Below are 21,508 nucleotides of genomic sequence, written 5' to 3'. Positions count from 1 at the left end.
CCTCCCCTGTCCCTGCAGGCGGGGCCCATTGTCTGGCCTTAGCCCATTGTGTGGGGAAGGGAGCCTCATTGGCAGGCAGCGGGGCATCAATTTGTGATTATCTTTTTGCTGCTGTGATTGGCTGGCTGTGGCAGGGCTCCTAGGGCCAGGGACACAGAAGTTTGTGCAACAACTTTTTTCCAGCATGAAGTGTGTCCAGGTCCTAGAGAGGAAGGTCGCCTGCCTGGCCAGGATGGCACTCTGTGGGAGCTTCCTGGGTGCGTACCACCTCCCCCACCCCCACCCTCGCGCCCCTCCCCCAGCCTCTCATGTTTTCTGTCAGGATGCCCGGTGGTGCTCAGTGCTTTCTTCTGGGCAGCTGAGGAAGTGAGAGACACATGCTCCCTCCTGAATGCTAGCCAGGCGTCCTGGAACCCCACGCTCCCCTCCAACGATCCCTATCCCGGGCTGCCGAAGTGCTGACAGCCTCTGCCCTGAGGAAGTCTGGGGGTGGGAAGGGTGGTGGGCTACAGCCTTCTGTTAATTTAGTTGTCCTTCAGGTCTGCCAGTGGTCCGAGTGTGTGGATGTAGGTGTTCTAGCCAGCTTCCCCTGTGAGGATCCAGTGGGGGAGAGTGTGTGTGAGTGCCTCCCGTGGCTCTGTGTGTGGGGGCAATGTCACCCAGGACTTCCCGTGGCAGAGGGGCCTTGGTAGGCTGCCGCCATCGGCCCTCTTCACACTCGCAGGATGCCAAATGCTTGCAAGTGTGAGACAGGCACACAAAGTCAGCCCAGAGTAAGGGGAAAGTGGCTCTGGTTTTGTTTGCTCCATCTGCCAGGGCCTGCCTGGGGCAGCGCCCCCAGCCCTCAGCTGTTCTATACAATATTAATGCTGACCATCTCGGCTCCGCACACAACGCCCTAATTGTCGCCGGCAGCTTTAAGGCAGGCGCCCATCTGCGGGGAAGCTTTCAGAAGGAAACAAGAAAACCTCACCCCAGCTGGCCACCGGAGAAGGTGGTGCCAATTACAAATGCAGAAAGTTTAGACCAAAATTACTTGAAAGAGTTTTTATGAAGCAAATGAACTGACACTTGGAATGTCTGTGTGCAGATTTGCACAAGTAATTACACCTTATTTGAAATGATCTTACCAGCTAAGCGATCATTAAGCCTGTCCTCCCCACCCCCACCAGCTCACACAAAGCATTTTCTTTGGGAGGCCGTAGCCAGCCACAAGTTTGGTTTTGCAAATCTCCTAGTTTCCTCCCCGTGTGGAGTCTGAGGACCCATCAGTTGGACAGGAGTTATTTCCTTGTAGATCTTCCCAAATGTGAAAATAAAAAAGCACAAGCGATTTTTCAACAGATTTTAATGAAATAAATCTTACAGCTTGTGCTCCATACTGTTATGGAAAAGAAAATATTTTATGATTTAAAAAAATCCTAACAAAATTTTACCCTATCTAAGAAAAAAGTTTTAGATGTTACCTTGCTGTTGTCGCAAGCTGCAGCTGTTTGGTTGGGAGCCTTGGATTTGGAACTGCCTTTCCTAGCCCGGAGTTCAGCGATAGCCCGGCCTGCCCAAGTGCAGGCTGCGGTGAGCCGAGAACAAAGGCCAGGCTGGGAAAGCGCTGTCCAAAGTGCTGATCAGGCCTCGGCGCCGGTTCACTCCTTTCCAGGGATGGAGGGAGGCAGCTAGACCTGAGAAACTTGCCACAAGCTCCTCTGCCCTGGTCCTTCCTGACCCCCCCCTTTTTTTTCCTTGATGGTATCAGCTATATTTTGAACTTTTAGTTACCCAAACCCATCTTCTACAACAGCAACCTCCCATCGGGGCTTCTGGCTCTATGTTCTGCCAAAAGGCACTGATTTGAAGTTTCCAGGAGCATTCTAAGTGCTCCCCTAAGCAGCCCCAGGACTTGATCTGGGGTCCCGATCCTGACCACTGGAGCTCCACCTCCAGAAGCCCATGGTCACTCAAAGGGGGATGTGGTGTGCTGACAGAATGAGATTTGTGCAAATGCAAGTCCTATTTCCTTAAAACATGACGACACCTCATGAGGTCCTTTTGCAGCACATACCAGCTTTACCCCACTTTATCCCCTGCTTTGTATCGTTTCTTGGGTCTGACTGTTACATATCTGAATTAAATGCTTTTCCAGAACCTTGGGCCTTCTGAAGAGTAAGGCAGATGCAGCAGGCCCTCCCTTTGATCCCACCTTCTCCTGGAACAATGGCACCCAGGCTGTCCTGAGCCTGCAGCCTGCTGATAAGAGTTTAATAGAATTTCTAAATGCTGGAGGTTTGGGATGTAAAATATCCAGCACTCGCAGCATGTCCAAAGGAGACAGACATAGCTTTTCAGGAGTGCTCTCGGCTGAATGTGTCCTTTTTTGCTAATGAGTATGAGTTCATGAGGAATAGAAACATAGTAGACAGTCATTGGAGCCTCAAACTGTCCTCATTTGGTTAATTAATATTTCACCATCAGTGTGATGGCTGCAGGCTTTCATTTATTCCTGTTTGCCCAATCTAACTGATTGTCCTGCATGCATTTTGTATTTTATTTGTTGAGAATGATGTGTGTGTATAAGAATCTAACATATCTGCTTTTGGGATGAAGCTCCTTGGTTTACATGGGATATATGAACATAAAGTTCATACTAACCATAGTTGCTTGTAGAAGAGAGGCTTCAGCTAACATCAGCCAAGATTTTCACAAGCGTGCTCCCAGAAAGCTAGATGCTGTAGCTCTGTCTCATTCATACTTTTGGTGGCCTGAGCTCTTCAGAGCTCAGCAAGCAGGGCATCATGTTCCTACATGGTTTGCCAAGGAAAAATATTTGCTTTCTGTTGAAATCTCTACATGAACTTCTGAGTTAGGGAGGTTGGATTTCCAGCTGTTGTGGTGGTTTGGTCTTTGCAGGGGTCTGAATTCTGTTTCCCAGTATAGTTTCTAACATTCTGATTCTGACTTGTCAGTGTGAGGAGATTTAAGAAGCAAACAAGAACACCCTGGCAGAAATTCCTGTGTTCACCTCCAAATGGGGAGAGGACCAGGGACTGGCAGATGGGCAGGTTGCAGTGCTGGGCCCCCTGCAGCGTGGGTTATGGGGGATTCTCTTGATGCTCTCGCTGGACAGCTTGTTGCAGACAGTTTGAAAAAGACTTGGAGAAAGGATAGAAAACTTGAGCAGAATGCTTCCCTCTGATTGGGATGAATTTGATGTTTTTAGGGGTAGAATATACCTTTGCTCAGCAATTTCCAAATTATCTTTGGGAGGGTTTTATTGCTTAAAAAACAAAAAGACAACAGAAAAAATGTCTTTTGCCGCTATGTTCCTTTTTTGTCTGTGACATTAAGTATATTTTACTGCAGTCAAGAATATATATATATATATATATATATTCCATTTAAATTCCTAGTACTTGAATACTTGAATATGCAGATGAACCCATATGTAATACTTCTGGTTTGTTTGAGTAATAAATTCTGCAGCCCGTTCTTTATGATGGGAGGTCATATTCTTAACCACCAATAAATATTGTAAAGCACTTTCTCTGGAGCCATGCTAACCCAGGGCATCTGTCATTCCGGTTGCTGCTATTAGGAATTATTGGACTGAACCACTGGCAGAGAAAGCAGAGGGGGGTGAGCATGGCGGTTGTAACGCTCTCTGCCCTTTTGTGTATTTTGCATTAAAAAAAAAACCAATCATGCTGCATATTGATTACAGATTAGCGTGGAAGTCGTAGGCGCTTTCTACTGGTGAGGCTTGAGGCCGTGGACAGGCGCCTGACTGGTTTGGGGCACCTCTCACCCCCGGTTCGGCAGATCCATCTTTCTGATGCTATACTGTAAATTTATTTCACCTCAGAGAGTAAACAGATATATTGGAGCCCCAAGGGTTCATGGGTAGCGTATTTACAAAGGAGGCTCCTCCGCCGCTGCTAATGAGAGCGGTCATTAAGGAAATGAGACGTCGCCTTTAGCTGGCTTAGGAGTTCGCACACTGAGGGGAGAAGATATTTAATTGAAACCCGCACACAGGCTTCCCCACATGTGACCGCCGTGAGGGAGGCAGCTGCCTTCCCCTCCCCCAGTCCACTCTGCACCCCCCATGTAAATTTCATGATTGCTTTCCGTGATGTCATTTTGAAAGAGGACAGACAATAGCTGTGGGGAAAGGTAAGTCAATGTTATGTTCTTTCGCTGACAAAGGCAGATACCCAGTGTTGGCTTTTCCCCTTGGATGGAGACAGGGGAGGGCGCCAGCAGAGTTGATTTCTAAGAAGGGAGGCTCTCTTTGCAGGAAGAGTAGGTCGGGGGATGGCTTTTTAAACTGTTCTGAAGGAGAGGCTTTCTTTGCCTCTCGGACTGCCTGGGCTCTGTGTTCTTCCTCTTTCTCTGTCCCTCCTCCTTTCACGCCCAGATTCTCGTGGGTATGTGCGTCAGACAGAGAAGACATTAGTGGAGGGGGGCTTGGCGGATCGAGACCGAAAACTTTATGTGCATTTCTGGAAGTGGAACACAGCTATGTTTGGGTCTTGGAACTCAGCAGCTCTTTGCCCCGGGAGGACACGGCTTCCTTAAGCAGAAGATGTCCCTGAAGTGGGGACGTGGAGCTCAGGCATCTCGTGTAGGACCCTCGTCCAAGGTACCAGGCAGAGGCTGGCGGGTGGTTTTTCTTTGCATTGTGTACTTCCCAACTTTAGGAGCAATACTTGGTGTGTTGTAGGATTGGTGTGTTGTAGGATTGGTGTGTTGTATTCCTGTTCTCCAACTAAGTGTTGCCTCTTCTTGCTTCTTGTAGTGTGGTTGTTTGTGGTCAGTAGGACTGGATTTGCATATTTAAAACTAGGGAGAGAACTGGGGCTGTGTCCTCAATTTTGTTCATTGAGTTTGAGTCTTTTTTAAAAGCCAGGAAAATAAACAGTGCATGGTGGTGTGTATTGTGGGAGCTCACCGATTTCTGAGTCACTGAAGCTCCTCTTAGCCTCACCTCTGAATCAGTAGACATCACTGACTAGAAAAGTTGGGTGTTTCCTTCCTTCCTTCCTTCTTTCCTTTTTATTGTGGGTGTTTAGTTTCTGAAACAAAAAATCTAAGAGGTATAGGTCAGTGGCTGTTTGTGGCTTGGTTTGGGGCATCAATGATGATAATGTCAGTGATAATTTTAATTATCCTTTTGGGAGGGGGTGAGGAATTTTGTCCTGATGGTAAAAAAAAAAAAAAAAAAAATTAGAAACTAGAGGACTTCTTTGAGGCTAGCAGCCCAGGGAACAAAAGGTAGGAGGGTGCTGGGGACAAACCTGGAGAGAGGAGAGTGCCCTCCCGGCACTGGGAGGATGCACCCTAGCTCCTCAGAAGTGCTTGGAGAGTGGGGGGGGGGGGGCTGGCTATGGAAGCTTCCGGCCCCAGGCTCCATGCCCAGGACTCCCCTCCTATTGGTCTTTGGCTGTGATTATCACCTCTCTCCATATGGCCCTGTTAATTAACGGTAAACAAAAGAGTAGAGAGCAGGGATTGCAGTCTTTCCTGCCTGGCCAGAATGCTGCTGCCAATGGAGGCAGAGCCTTGCCCTGTCCCCCAGGTCCCCTAGGTCACCCACGTCATGTTCCTTGTGCAGAGAAGGCTGGATTGAGGCTTAGAAGCAGTTTGTTTTCAAAGAGGACACTGCTTCCTGAACTCATTTCTTTTTCCTGAACCCTGATGGCGTCCCTTGACACTCCCACCCCAGGAACCTGGGTGATGTTGGACCTTGCAGGGATGTTTGCTGATCTGAGGTCTGGGAAGGAGCCTCTAAGAGTTGGACACAGACACTTTTCCATCTTAGTCTACTGTCCACTTCCCATGAACCATGGAGCCAGATGTGGTTCTCAGAGCTCCCCCAGGAAGAGGAACTGCTTTTGTCTAAAGTGCAACTTGGGGCATCACTTAAGGGTTTGGAAACAGCTCCAAGTGTTTTGAGCCAAGGCTCTGACCCCTTGACTCAAATGTCCTGGTACTGAGCAGGGAGAATGAACTCTGAGAGACCCTTCTGGCCTTTGGGCGGTAGTGCTGCTGTGTGCTGGGGCTGTGGCAGCCTCTACTTGAAAGCCTGTGCGTGTCCAGTGATGTCAGGAGGGCTGGAGAGGGGATTCTGGCATGGGGTATGTGCTGGGCTGCTGACTTGCACCACACCAGCTCTGGGGTTAGCCTGGATATAGCTGGAGCTTGGCCTGTCCCCTGCCTGTGGTGGGCATGCTCCTCATGCTGCCTAGATCTCCACCCTTCCTCTCTGTGCTCCCAGGCCTCTTCTGGATAGGCTCACTGAAGGTACAGATGATGCCATGGGTGAGTGTGTGTGTAAGCAGCGATACAGGAGTAGAGGAGGCTTCCACCTTGCAACCGACCGACCACCTTCCTGGCCCAGAGCCTCGCTGACCACTTTCCTGGTGTTGCCTGAGCCCAGCAAAGGCCGAGCCATTTGAAATTCTGGCTTGCATGGCCCAGCACTGGTGGACACAGCAGAGGGGCATGTAAACTGATGAAGTGCCAGAGACCTCTGGGGCCTCCAGTAGCTGCTGGATGGAGGTGGGTAGCTAGCTGAAGGGGACGAGTCCTTCCTGGATGGGCTTGATGCTTTGGAAAAGGGTGAGCGGGGCTTGGCTTGGGGCTGGGCAGTGCTGCTGCTTGGGCTGGAACTGGGCGTGGGCCTAAGAACAACAAGAACTCCTTGGTCAGCACGACCTGGAATGGATGGGGAGGCAGGGAGCTGGTCCAGCTGGCAGAGCTGAGGGGCAGCTGCGAGACCTGTACAGTACTCAGGCATCTTGGAGATGCACGGTCAGTCCCAACCCTGGAAACCTGACCTAGCCCCTTCCTGTTGGTTTTTCTCTTGTGGAAAGCTGGGCTCCTTCTCCCCTCAGGCCCTTGACTCAGGGCTGTCCCCTCTGTTCTTCTTATGAATTCACCAGGAGCCAGGTGTCTATAGATGTCATCTTAATGGGAATTTTGTGGTGTGAGTTTACAGGAAAATGGTCTTTGGGAGCCAGCGTCATTACAAGGTTGGCTAGATTGAAAAATGTCATGTTTCCCAGAAGGGAAGAGAGCACCAGGTGCTTCACTGGAGGCTCCACAACCCAAGACACCAGGGCCGGTGCCCACCACCTGCGCGGAACGTGTGCCGGGTGCCGGGAGGCACTCCGTGGACTCCTGAGACCCTCAGCACATCTTCTCTTTTCCACAGATGCTCGGTTTCCACAAATGTCACTTAAGAAACCCAAAACAAAAGTGTGAGAGAGGCATTTTCACCTGAATTAAAATGTTTTTGATCTCAGGCTTCTGGTGAGCCTGCTTCAGAGAGAATAGATTAATAAATACTTGCGAATAGAAGCACAGTTTAAAGATGCCTTCCCTTTCATCTTTAGTGGCTCCAGTACCACCTGATACAGTTTGGAGTCCTTTCTCCCTTCCACTAATGCTGATAAGCGCTTGTGTGCTGTGTGTGTGTGTGTGTGTGTGTGTGTGTGTGTGTGTGTGTGTGTGTGTGAAAGGGCTGCTTTCATCCACTGCTTCATCCTTCTTTTCATTTTTAAATTTGCACTTTAAAAGCGCAATTTTTTTAATCTGAAAGAATAAAAGTAGCTGAGGACATTTAATATGGCCCTGCTGGGTACGTCGTACCGTTGGAAGGGAGAGGTGGGTATCCAAGGCCTATGTCCACTCCTTGACCTATGACTGTCAGCATACAAGCAGCCCCATTTTTGGGGAGTGTGGCTTCAGGCTCAGCCAGCAGTTGGGTGTTGTTATGCCCTGGGTTGTTTGCAGTTGTTTGGACATGTCTGCCGTGCCTTGAGTTTATGGGAACAATGGCCTGGGAGCGTGGCCTGTAACAGGAGGGAGCAAGTGGGGCAGTCGTTGGAGGCTGGTGTGCACAGTGGGGGCCAGCCTATGTCTGTGTTGTGCAGAACAGTTGAACTTTTACTACCCAGATGTGGGAAGGAGCAGTGCAGGCACCCCGCAGCCGGAGCAGCTGGTAGGTGGCTCACCCAGAGCCCCTCACTCTCGTGCCTGGCTTCACCCCTCAATCTCGTTCAGTGTCATGGTCAGCATTGTCTGAGAGGTTAGGCAGAAGCCATCTGGCTCTTCTCCTGTTTACAGGAGGGTGGCGGGTGGCGGAGGGGCTGCACTGCTCTCACCTGAAGTCCCAGGACCCACAGGAGCAGAGCTTTAATAGGATGACCTGCTCCTGCAGGGGGAGGGGCTCAAGGTCTCTCATCTGGGGGAGGGCTGTCCTCAGGGAATGCTTATAGAAGCCCCTGCCCCAGACCACAAACCAACCAGCCTCAGGTCTCCTGTGGTCCCTATCTGAGGGGCCCATAGCTTTAGTGCTGAGCGCATCCCTGACTCTGTATCCTGCTGAGCTGACCTGCCTGAGCACTTGGGACTTTTCACCTATGGGTTTGTGGAATTCTGAAAGTAGAAAGGTGCTGGCAGTTGCCTTTGATGGGTATCTCTGTGGCTTCTTCACCCCTTCTTGGCTAGACTTGGAGCTTCTCTGCAATCTAGGTGCAAGAGGATGAGGGCTCTCTCAGTTCTGGGTTTCCCAGGACACTTACTGTCCCGGGGACCCAGTTGGGCGGTTCAAAACTGCCTGCTCAGTTCCCTAACTGCTAACCAAACAACTGGTTTGGTTAAAAACTGAATCAACACTCTTTTTGTAGAGCTGTGCAAATTTTTTATACATTCTATTTTGACCAAAGTTTTGCTTAGGAAAAAAACAGGGACTTGAGAATTTGGGCAGGTTTGTGCTATTCAATATTATTTTTATCAACACAGGGCTATTGTCTATAAAGTGGGACAGAAAATATGGCCAAGTTGCTGGGCATGGTGGCACACACTTGTAATCCCCACGCTTGGGAGGCTGAGACAGGAGGATCGCACAGGTTCAAAGCCAGCCTCAGCTACTTAGTGAGGCTCTCATCAACTTAGTGAGACCCTGTTTCCAAATAAAATACAAAATAGGTTTGGGAGTGTATCCCGAAGGTAGAAAACCTCTGGGTTTCATCCCCAGCACCACACACACACACACACACACACACACACACACACACACACACACAAATATGGCCAAGGTTCTGAGGGGCAAGGAGGCACAGAATGCTTTTTTTGTGGTACTGGGGATTGAATACAGAAACATTCTATCTCTGAGCTATACCCATAGCCCCCTTTTTAAATTTTAAATTTTTTGTTTTAGAAAGAGGGTCTTCACTGGGTGTGGTGGTCTGCATTTGTAATCCCAGCACTTGGGAGGCTGAGACAGGGGGATTGTGGTTCGTAGACAGTCTTAGCTACTAAGGGAGGCCCTCAACGACTTAGTGAGACCTTGTTTCAAAATAAAAAATAAAAAATAGGTCTAGGGGTGTAGGTCAGAGGCAGACTGCCCCGGGTTCCATTCTCAGTACTGCAAAAAAAAAAAAAAAAAAAAAGGGTCTTCCCATTGCATGATGACATACGCTTGTAATCCCAGTACTTAGGAGCCTGAGACAGGATGATGGCAAGTTCAAAGCCAGCCTCAGCAACTTAGTAAGGCCATCTGCAACTTAGTGAGACCCTGTTTCAAAATAAGAAAAAAATTGAGTTGAGAGTGTAATGTGGAGGTAAAATGCCTCTGGGTTCCATCCCCAGTATATTAAAAAAAAAAGAGGGCTACTAGATCACTGAGTCTTGCTGTGTTGCTGAGGCTATCCTTGAACCTGCAATCTTGTCTCAGCCTCCCATGAACAGGGTTTACAGGCATGCATCTCACCCATCTACAGGACACTTTGGTTAGCCATTGCCCCGTGTGAGGCTCTGGTCTCAGGTCAGTGGCACTTGTCACTGGGTCTGTGATGTGATGCTTCTAGAAGACCCCTGAAGGGCCACTCAGCCTACCCAGCCTTTCCCCCATGCTCTCAGCCTCGGAGGGTGCCCTCAGACCACAGCCTGGCCCTTGCCACCTGCCTTGGCATGCTTGGTCTGCCCCAGCTGCCCCTCAACCTATATCTGCCCTAAACCAGGCTATCCCGGCTACCCCTCCCCCCTGATCCCTGGGCAGCCACTGACTCCTGTCATGTCCCATGCTGGGATTCTTGCTTGTCTTTCAAAGCTTAGCCCTGATGCCACCCCGGACCCTTGGGTTACTGCCTGCTACTCTCCCAAGTCTCCTCTTTGAAAGGCCTCTCCCAGCAACTGTGCTATTCCACTGCAGATGTGTCTCTGCTTGCCTCTGGGGAGACTGCCAGGTTCCCTGCCCGGGACCTGCCTGGCCTGGGAGCCAGTGCCTACTGTCAACAGGGTGCTGGAGTTCTCAAAGCTGGGTTGGATGTAGCCAGAGAAGGACGAGAGTATGACGTTGAAATAGGAGGAACTTGGGTGGGAAGGAAAGCTTGCACACCCCCTGAGGAGTAGGCAGAGCTGGTTCCTAGGGTCTGCTGCTTCTTGAGGCCCATCCCTGCCTTCTGGCCTCTTAGGCCCTCTACCTGTCTAACCAGATAAAGGACAGACTCTGAATCTGTACTGAACGATCCCTCTGGTTTTTTTTTTTTTTTTGTGTGTGTGTGTGTGGCTTTTCTCGTTAGATTATCTAGATTTGGGGTTCCTTATTTCATTTTCATGGAGGCCACACCCACCCCATGTATTTCAGCTCAGCACTGTGATCTTTCAGTGTCACAGCACTACATCAAGCAGGTTAGGGATGAGGTGTCCCCTCCCTCTGACACACAGAGACAAACAATTTTCCTAATCTCTAAGGAGTGTGAGAGCGGGCATGGTGGCACCTGCTTATAATCCCAGCATTTGGGAGGCTGAGACAGGAGGATCAGGGTTCGCAGCCAGCCTCAGCTACTTAGGCCCTCCACAACTTACTGAGACCCTTTTTCAAAATAAAGAATAAAAAATAGGGCATGGAGTATAGCTCGGAGGTAGAATGCCCCTGGGTTTCATCCCTAGTACTGCAAAAAAAAAAAAAAAAAAAAAAGTGTGTGGAGTGGGAGGTGCTTCTCTCACCTGTTCACTTCTAGGTGCGTCTGTTTGGAGAGAAAAAAAAGAACATATTTGTTACTTGAATTGTGTCAAGCAGGGCTTTGTACTCCCTTAAAAGCTGCTGGAAGGGTCTGAGCCCAGCCCCTCTTCCCTGCCTAAGCTGTCCACATAGATGACAAGCTTCACTTATTTGGCTACAAATCACAAGTGTAGAAGTTGCTGCTTGGTGTGAGGCTCCCTTATGCCTTGGGTTCTGGTCTTGTGTTTGGCTGGCAGCCTGTATTCCTCATGCCTGTAGGAGCCCAAACCAGCTTGGATGGGAGAGTTAGAGTCTTTGAGGGCTTGGGAGTTTGTTTGTCTTTGCAGGAGGCTTGACCTTGGGATCTGCTGGGATTGTTTTTCTGTTCACCCAATACAGAGAACCCATGTCCTGGCCAGTCTCTTAGAGACTAGGCTGTTGCTGCTATGTGCAAAGTGTTTGCATTTCCTCCAAACTGTTTTCTGTGGGCTCTGTGTGTATTGAGCACTATGCATCCAGGTCAGGAATTATCAGCAGCCCCTCTCCAACTTCCAAGCCTGAAAAATAGCAGTGAGCTATAGCCAAGCCACCACTCAGGGGCCACCCTGGGCCCAGAGCTTGGGCTGTAGGGAGCAGCGTCCCAAACAGGAGTTGGGCAGGGTCCTGGGATTAGAGAGACTGGGTATGGGAGGAAAATGGAGCTGTTTAAAAAAACAATTGAAAGCCGGGCGTGGTGGCGCACACTTGTAATCCCAGCATTTGGGAGGCCGAGACAGGAGGATTGCGGTTTGTGGACAGCCTCAGCTACTTAGTGAGGGCCTTTGCAACTCAGTGAGACCCTGTTTCAAAATAAAAAATAAAAAGTAGGGCTGGGGGTGTAGCTCAGAGGTAGAGTGCCCCTGGGTTCCATTTCCAGTAACACGCACGCACACACACACACACACACACCCCAAAGAGAACAAAAAACAAAAACAATTAGAGCTGGGCCTGGTGGCACATGCTTGAGACAGGAGGATCAGCTACTTAGTCCCTCCACAACTCTGTGAGACCTTGTTTCAAAATAAAGAATAGGGCAGGGGGTATAGCTCGGAAGTCAAATGCCCCTGGGTTCCATCCCCAGACCCACACACAAAAAACCACACACACACACAAAAACAAACAAAAAACCCCCAAACAAATAAACAAACAAAAAACAATTGGGCTTGAGTCCCCAGGGCCTTCTTGACTCAATATGCAGGTTTGGGGCCATGAACTCTCCTCCTCTGAGCTCCAGGCCGGGCTGGTGTGGATAGAGCCCGCTACAGGGACACCGATACAGCTCTTTCTAGTGTTCATCAAGGGCCTCAGTACAGTGTGGTTTCAAAAAATGAGCTAGCTGCTTCCCCTCTCCCTGGGCTAGGGAGTGGGGCAGTTCTAAGGGACTTTTGGCACTCAGAGGTAAGAAAAAGCTGAAGCTGAGTTCCAGCTGCCCTCTTGGTTCTGGGGTAGGGGCAATGTATCCTCTGAGGCGTTCCTAGCCCCACTTTCTTGGTGCAGGGCTGAGCCCACCTCTCCTGTCCCGCATGCAGAAGACAGGTCTTTGCCACACCCTGGAATTCACACAGCCCAAGTCCAGTTGTGCCTGGTCTGAAAAGGTATCTCTGGTTGTGGTCTATGAGGCAGGGCTGATGGTCAGCCTGGCCATCCAGCCACCCACTTTTCTGACACAGGCCAGGTCTGCCCTGGGGGAGCAGCAGGTGATACAGCTGGTAGAGTGGGTGCCTTCCCTGGGCCTAGCCCTCCTGTGAGCTGGCCTGGCCACGAGAGGGTTAGAGCTGGGAGGAAGCCACCAGGCATCTCTGTTTCAGGCTGTCTGTCTCTTCTTCCCTGGCTTTTCTTTCAGCACCTTTCCTCCTGTCCCACTACTGGTTCCCTTTCTGGAACCAGCCCTTCGGCTCCTTGTCCTGGGGTGGGTGCAGGTGCAGCCCCCTGGGGCTCTGAGAGTGTTCTAGGGTGGTGTCAGGCAGCTGAACGCATGGCTGAGTATTGAATTCTACTTGGGTCTGAGGATGCTCTTGTCCCAGAAGAGAAGCCCTGTCTACATCTGCATAGACTAGGTTTGCGCAGTCCTGGTCTGGGTGCCTGGTTGGGCTGTGAGGCCTGGCCACGGGCTGGGCTCAGCTGAGCCAGGCCCAAGCTTGTGACCCAGTCTGTCCTCCCACACTGCTGCTTGAGGACGGACACCTCCGCCCCTGCTGGCAGCCTTGGCTGACAGGCCGCCTGGAGAGCTCGTCCTGTGATTTGGTTTGGAAAGTCATTATTACTGCCAAGCAGTTTAGCTGTTGTTTTTGCAGCACTGGTAAGGTTAAAAGAAATAATGATAATAATATAAGAAAGACTCAGCCACATTAACTGCCTGCAACATGCTATTTGCATTTTTAAGAAAATACTTCTTTGAGACAGCCTGGGTGAAAGGTCACTATTTGCATATAAATGGAAAGGAGAGTGTATGATGCTGGAAGTTACATCTGTATTATTTTCTCAGCAGTGAGCTGCTGTTGGAGAGATTAAGGGATATGGCTTGCATTTGGCTTTTATTGAATAGAGAAAGTACCAGCAAGGCTGATTTAGAAGTGAAATAATGAGAGAAATGTGCAAAGCTATAGAATTGCCCACTTCCCTGCCCCCACCTCTCTCTCCTCTCGTTTTCACCTAAACTCAGCAAAAGCAGGTCTGTCTGCTACACTCAGCAAGTCTTCATTCTACTTCTCTCTGGATTCTAGCTTAAACAAAAAGGAAAGAAAAAGAACAAGTCTTGCCCTTATTTCCCCCTCTGTCCTATTTGTGTTTCCTGCCAAAAGCTGTTTCAACAGGGAGGGGCACCAGCACTGCCTTGGACCCCAAACCCAGGGACAGAACCCCTGCTGCAGCTGCACACCCCGGGCTGGGACGGGCTCCAGCTGGGGGAGGCTCCAGCCTGGGGCTCCACTTGTGCTCCCTACAGGATGTGTGGTATGACAGCCTAGGAGGAGAGGCCTGAGGACCCTCCCCCCTTCTCCCAAAGCCCTCTTTCCATTTTTCCTCCCACTGAGGCCTCCATTGACTTAAATAACTCCCCTCATCCCTATTACTTAAAAAAATATTTTTTGGAAACAACCTCAAACCAACAGAAAGTTTCCTATACAGGGCAAAACTGTCTCTCCTGAATCACTTGAGAGCATGCTTTCTGATGAGCTGCCAGTACCCAGAATGTTGGGGTGGATGAGGACCCCCATCTTTACATGCTGGGTCCTCAGGCCTTTTGAAGATGGGTCCTGCAGTTTGCCAGTCTAGAAGAGGCTATTCCCTGTCTTTCAGGACCTTGAGCTTCTTAAAGAGCACTGGCTAGGTTTTTGGCGAGTGTCCTCCTGTTTGGGCTTGTTGGGCGTGTCTGTGACGGGATTTGGGTTACATGGGAACACTCATGTGCAAGGCTTTCTGCCCTGTACTTTCTGCCACTGTCCCAGTTCCTTTCTTTTGAGAGAGATGGCCTGCCAGGTGCCTGCAGTGCTAGCTACTCTTTCCCTTTGCTAAGAATTTTGAGAGGAAGTAAGGAAGTACTTTGAAACTTTGGAGATGTCTCTTTCTTATCAAGAACTCCATGTGCCCATTTTTAAGGAAATGTGTTTAGACTCACGATCTCTTACTTTGCCCAGTGGCTGTCAGGCTTTCTGTGTTGCTCCAATTGCTCCTGACTGGCCAGTGGCAGCTGTGTGCTCCTCTTGTCCATACCCGTCCTCCTGTTCTCCTTCCCTTCCTGGAGTCTTGTATTGGAAAGTGGAGGCCAGCTTGCAACACAGTACTGAGCACTTCTTAGCTGTGGGGCTGAGAGGAGATAGGCATGTACACATGGACACATACACTGCATTCATACAGGCCCAAATACACGCTGCATGTACACTTAGACACGTGCTGCAGGTACACACGGATGCACACTGTGTGTACTCATGGACATACTCCTATGCATACACACAGCACATGCTGCCTGTATATGTGGACGCAGTCTGTGTGCACACAGACACACACGCACTGCACGTGTTCTGTGCCTGGTTTGTGTTGGCCTCTCCATCTCTCCGTGACCTTTGAAACCATGCATTCACACTGTGACTCTTTATAGAGTCTCTCCAGAGTTCCTCCTCCCACACTGAGAAGCCTGGCTTCCATCACCCTTGACATATTTGATCTGCCTGCTCCCTGCACCACCACCCTCCTTACTGCACAGAATCACTGACCCTGTGGTCCCCTCCTCACTGGAGCCTGCTGTGTGTGGGACAGGCCACAATCTGTAAGGTACCTTTCTGTCCTGCTCGGGCTCTGGCACCAGGGAACCTCCCAACCCAGTTTCCCCAGAATCGTTGGGTGCTTGATTCTGAGCCAGGGTGGTCCTGAGTGCTGTGTGGATGGTCAGCCCCTATAGCTTCAGGGTGGGATTCTTCTGCTGCTTTTGACCACAGTGGCCTATTGCTTCCTTTGTAGTATTTAATGTCATCTCTCTTCCTCCCTTTCCTTCCTTTCTCCTTCCCTTCTTTCCTTTCTTCCCTTCTTTCTTTCCTTCTTTCCTTCCTCCCTTCCTTCCTCCTGCCCTTCTTCCTTCCCTCCCTCCCTCTCTCTCTCCCTTTCTCCCTCCCTTCCTTCTTCCCCTCATTCCTCCCTCCTTCCCTCCCTCCTTCCTTCCCTTCTTTCCTTTCTTCCTTCCTTCCTCCCTCCCTCCTTCCTTTTGTCCCTTTCTCCCTCCCTCCTTCCTTCTTCCCTCCATCACTTCCTCTCTTCCTTCCTCCCTCCCCTTCTTCCCTTCCTTCCTCCTTCCTCCCTTCTTCTCTTCCTTCCCTTACTCCCTTCTTCCCTTTTTTCCTTTCTTCCTCCCTCCCTGCTTCTCTTCCTTCCTTTCTCCCTCCCTCCCTTTTTCCCTCCCTCACTTTTTCCCTTCTTTCCTTCCTTCCTTCCTCCCTTCCTGCTTCCCTTCCTTCCTTTCTCCCTCCCTCCCATTCTTCCTCCTTCCCTGCCTTTCTTCCCTCCTTCTCCCTCCTTTCCTTCCTCCCTCCCTCACTTTTTTCCTTTCTCCCTCCCTTCCTTCTTCCCTCCCTCCCTTTTCCTCTTCTTTCCTTCCTCCCTCCCTGCTTCCCTTCCTTCCTTTCTCCCTTCTTCCCTCCCTCCCTTTTCCCCTGCTTTTCTTCCTTTCTTCCTCCCTCCCTGCTTCCCTTCCTTCCTTTCTCCCTCCCTCCCTTCCTCCCTCCCTCCCTTTCTCCTTCCCTTCCTCCCTTTCTTCCCTCCTTCTCCCTCCTTCTTTCCTTCCCTCCCTCCCTTCCTCCTTTCCTTCTTTTATTTCTTTCCACTGCTGGGCCAAGGAGCATATGCCAGAACACTTCCATATACAAACCTTTGTTTCTCTCATGAATGGTTATCCACCGCCTCTTTCGTTAGTGTCTGTCCAGTGAGCAACTTTGAGGAAGTGTATATGTGGAAGTGTTTCTACCCTCCCGTTTCCCTTGGTTAACATTTTATCATCGAGGAGGGTGTGCAGGGCTGCTGAAAACTAGCCTCTGGGCTTGGAAGGTCTTTCTTTGAGGTCTCTGCTTCATGCTGCAGTCTCCTCTTGGGTTCCTTTGTGACCTTTCTCCTCTGGGTTATACTCCCAGACCTATTTTTATACTTTTTAAAATTTGGAAACAGGGTCTCTTAAGCCAGCGCAGCTGGCTTCGAACCTGTGTGATCCTCCTGTTTCCACCTCCCAAGCGTGGGGATTACAAGCGTGTGCCATCACTCCCGACTTGCTTGGTGTTTTAGAACGTTACTGTGCTGGGCATTTTGTTGTTGTTGGTACTGGGGATTGAACCCTGGGGCATTCTATCTCTAGGCTACATCCCCAACCCAATATTATTTTTATTTGGAAACAGGGTCTCACCAAGTTGCTGAGATTGTCACTAAATTGCTGAGACTGACTGTGAACCTGTAATTGTCCTGGCTCAGCCTCCCAAGTACTGGGATTTCAGGCACGCACCACCCTGTCTGGCTGTGCTAGGTATTTAATGAGTCTTTTGATCTCAAAGTCTAATTTCTTTAAGTTCTGGGGAATCACCTTTTATTATTGAACTCATATGCTTCCCTCCTATTTTCTTGGTTCTCTTTCTGGAGCTCCCAGGTCAGGGTCAGATGTTTGCTCTTCACCCCTCCTTGTTCTTCCACTGGGTTTCTCATTTTGGTTTTATAACTTATTTCCAGATTGGGAAAGACAGATCATCGTGGCACTAAGCCTCCCCAAGCAACCCATCTCTGCCTAGGTCAGCCTTGTCCTGGGCAGTCTGTGTTTAGCCCCCTCCCCCAGCCTATCTGTGTTGCAGCCACGCCACCGTCTACAAGGGGATGGAAGAGCTTCTTGGACAGGTACTCTCCCATCCATTGTTTCAGGCAGGAGTCTCATGTTGAATTCCAAGAGATGCTGGGCCTGGCTACCTCCCCTCGCCCAGGTGCTGTGGGTCGGGATGTGGTCTGTGTCTTCCACATCTGTGTGTTTATGTCCTGGCCTCCCACATCTGGACCTCAGCACCTTGGACAGCAGAGCTTCTCTGGGTCAGAGAGTGGTATTCTGGGCTGTACTGCCCTGTACGCCTGCTGTAACCTGTGCTTGGTTGTGGGTCTTCATATTAGCCCTCCATGTTCATTGTGACCCCTCCTTCCTCTTTTTCTTTGAACCTAGGCAGCAGCAAGGAGAAAAAGGTGGGGATTGAGATGAAAGTTAGGAAATCTTTCTCCTTTCAAATGGCAAGATGTGAGTTTACCTCAACCCAGGGCTTGGCCTTTTAAAATTTTACTCCATGGAAGGAATGATGAAGGATAAGGAGGCTGAGTATTTTCAGGACAGCAGGCTTCTGTGGACAGGGGTGATAGAATTGGTGTATGTGTGGGTCGGTCAGTAGTGGGATTGCTGCACACTGGCATGGCTGCAGGGAAGCTGCGGACCCACCCTGGCCTGGTGCTGTCAGAGGTGGGGGTGCGTCCGAGCCGTCTGGTTGTGAGGCCTCCTGGCTGCTCAAAGCAGCTTTCTTTTCTTGGCCATGCTGACTGGGCAACCTCAGCTGCCCTAAGCAGTGTTGGGGGTCTGAGTGGCCTCACCTGCTCTCCATGGCCCACCCCATCTCACTGCTATAACCTTTTCTGCTCTGTCCCCATCCCAGCCTTCCCTGGCCAGGGAAGTTGAGGCAGCGGTTAATCTGTGCGAGTGGTATGGGAAGGATCCAGCTTCATTCTTTAGGATGTCCTGTTATCCCAGCACATTTATTGAAAAGACTATTCCTTTCTATTAAATTATCTTGGCACCAGTTTTGAAAATCAGTGGACATACGTGAGAACATCTTCTGCGATGAGGGGCTGTGTCTGAAATAATCTGTGTGTAACTTTTACTCAGGTTCCTCACACATGCCACTGGCTTTTTAAATGGTCTTATTGAAATATAATTTATGTGTCATAGAGTTTTCTTATTAGAAGTGTACAATTCAATGGTTCCAGCATCACCAACAATCCAATTTTGGAACATTTCAGTCATCCCAGAGAGGAAGCCCTCCCCACTGGCAGTCACTCTCCATCACGTGTCCCCCACTGCCCTGCCCATCCTCAGCAACCAGAGGTCTGCTTTCTGAATCTGTGGATTTGCCTTTCCTGGACCTTGCTTTCATTTGGACTTGTACCTTAAGTGGTCTTCTGCGTTTGATGTCTTTTGCCAATCATAATGTTTTTAAGGTTCACTCACACTGTGGCATATTTGAGGGATTCATTTATTTTTATTACCAACTACTATATAATTGTATTTTGTATTTCCCATTCAGAAGTTGATGGACATTTGGGTTTTTCCGCTTTTTGGCTAGTATGAATAAAGTTGCTATAAATAGTTGTGGACAAGCCTTTGTGTGAACTTGTTTTCATTTCTCCTGGGTAGATGTCTAGGCGGGGAGTTGCTGGGGCAGATGGTGGCTCTGTGTTTAATGTTAAATTTGAGGAATTGCCAGATTGTTTTTCTCAGTGGCTGTGCTATTTTATATTAATATTAGCAATGTCTGAGGGTTCCAGTTTCTCCACATCTTTACCCACACTTGTTATTATCTGTTTTAAATTTGTCATAAACATTTTAGTGGGTGTGAAATGTTATCTCATGGTTTTGATTTGCATTTCCCTAATGCCAAGATGTTGAACATCTTTTCATGTATTTATTGGCTGTTTGTATGTTGTCTCTGGAGAATTATTTGTTCATGTCCATTGCCCAATTTTAGACTGGGATATTTGTCTTATTGTGAAATTGTAAGAGTTCTTTATTCCGAGTCCAGGCCCTTGTCAGAATTATGATTTTATGACTTGCAAATATTTTTCCCAGTCTGTAGGTTGTATTTTTTGAGGTACTGGGGATTTAACCCAAGGGTATTCTACCTCTGAGCTACATCCCCAGCCCTATTTTTATTTTATTTTGAAACAGGGTCATACTAAGTTGCAGAGGGCCTCTCCAAGTAGCTGAGGCTGGCCACGAACCTACGATCTTCCTATCTCAGCTTCCCAGGTCCTGGGGTTACAAATGTGCACCACCATATCCAGTTTGTAGATTATTTTTACCTTATTGTGGTACTATTTGAAGTACAAAAGTTTTAAAATTTGATGAAGTCAAATGTATATCAATCAGCCAGGCATGGGGGTGCACTCTTTTAATCCTAATATGTGGGAGGCTGAGACAGGAGGATCACAGGTTCATGGCCAGCATCAGCTACTTAGTGAGGCCCTTTCAACTTAGTGAGACCCTGTTTCAAAATAAAAAAATAAAATACAGGGATGGGGGTGTAGCTCGGAGGTGGAATGCGCCTTCAATTCCCAGTAACATACACACACATGTATATCAATCTATCTTTCGTTATTATGGCTTGTGGCTTGTGTTTTGGTGTCATATCTAAGACAGGAGGTTTGTTACTGTGTTTTTAGAGAGTTTTGGGTCTTATTTTAGATGTGTGATCCACCATGAGTTTTAGTTTTTGTGTGTGGTATGTGTGGGGGGGTCCGACTTCATTCTTTTGGATGGCTAGTTGTCTCAGCACTTTTTTTTTTTTTTTAAAAGACTAGTCTTTTCTGTTTAATTGTCTTGATACCATTGTTGAAAATCAATTGACCACAAATGTGAGGGGTTATTTTTGGACTCTCAAGTTATCCCATTTATCTATGTGTCCATCCTATGGCAGTATTGCGTTGTCTTGATTACTGGAGTTTGGTGGTAAGTTTGGAAACTGGAAAGTGTTAAACACCCACCTTTGTTCTTCAGGATTGTTCGACTATTCTATGTTTCCTGAATTGCCATATGAATTTTAGAATTGGGTTTTCAGTTTTTGCAAACACAATAAAATAGCAGGTCTGAAGTGTTCATATTCTGGTGATTTAGAAAGCAGTACAGGCAGGCCTTGGCAGGGAAGAAGAGAGAAATAGCCCAGCACAGGAGAAGCAGGTTTTGTAGGCAGAGAAGGGGTCGGAGTGAAGCAGGCTGTTGAAATCAGGTGGAGCAGGAGAAGGCTGCCTAGAGGCCAGGAGAGGAGGTTCGGGGTCACACTGCGCACGTGGACACAACATGGAACCATTTGGGTGGAGGCTGATTGGGAAGGGAGTGGAGGGGAGAGGAATGGGGTCCAGACAGACTGTGCTTTATAAATGTACCTGTCTCAAGCTTGTTGAAGAGTTGAAATGAATGGTTAAAGGTTTCAGAAGAATGGGGATTGTGCTGGTCTCCCTGGGGTATGTTAACCAACAATGAGGAGGAGGAGCACCTTAAGCCTGAGTGGACAGAGGGCTCAACTGGGAGGCAGGCCTCCGTGTGGGGTTGGAGGAGGACTGAGGGGTGGATTCATCCTGCTGATGTGGTGGTGAGGCCAGGCCCTTTGCGGAGTGAAAGTTGGGTGGGGTTGTATGAGAGAAGTGATGTGTGAGCTCTCCCTCTCCTTTTTGCATGATGGGGCACTTGACAAGAGCTACTGGCCCCATGGGCAGCCTGTGGCCACCAGAGATGCAAACCCAGTGAAGGCCAAAAATATTCGATTTCCACATTCACTGCTTGGCCTTTTGCTCAGCCTTGGGTATAGAACATTTTCCAGAGGAAGGGGGCTGCCAGTGCTGGAGTCTTTGGTGGCAGGACTCTTAGCCAGGGTACGGGGACTCACTCCCCTAATGGACTGGCCAGAATTGAGGCTATCCAGGAAGAACCAGAGAAGACGGGTCCTCCCTGAGGTTGTGTGATTGGGGGTGGCCATGATGCCAAATCTGATGACAGGAATACCTTGGAGCAGGCCAGCAGCACTGCTGGGACCAGCCTGGCTGGGTTCTGGCACTTCATCGTAGTTCTTCCTGGGATGTTGGTCCTGACCTGGGCTTATGGGGTGGTGAGCTTAAGGAAGAGAAGGAACAGCTGGGAGAGTGGCTTGGTTCTGACCTCTCCCAGCCTGCGCTGGGGTCTCTGGCCTTTCTTGTGGC

The 21,508-nt window shown here is 49.3% G+C and overlaps 1 protein-coding gene across 1 annotated transcript in view; it reads left to right on the top strand.

Annotated features, from left to right (window-relative positions):
• Positions 1-232: 232 nt before the first annotated feature.
• The window catches only part of MYT1 (myelin transcription factor 1), a gene marked incomplete at both ends in the record, with an annotated part of 69,384 nt that continues 48,108 nt past the window's right edge, over positions 233-21,508 (top strand). Inside the window, one exon of the mRNA XM_080716807.1 lies at positions 233-257. Within this exon, the coding sequence (XP_080572933.1) occupies positions 233-257 (25 nt within the window). The remainder of the gene's footprint in view (positions 258-21,508) is intronic.

Source organism: Muscardinus avellanarius (assembly GCF_963383645.1).
Source record: "Muscardinus avellanarius genome assembly, chromosome: 19".
Taxonomy (NCBI): domain Eukaryota; kingdom Metazoa; phylum Chordata; class Mammalia; order Rodentia; family Gliridae; genus Muscardinus; species Muscardinus avellanarius.
The sequence above is the reverse complement of the archived record's forward strand: the minus strand, read 5'-3'. Positions and strand labels throughout refer to the sequence as shown.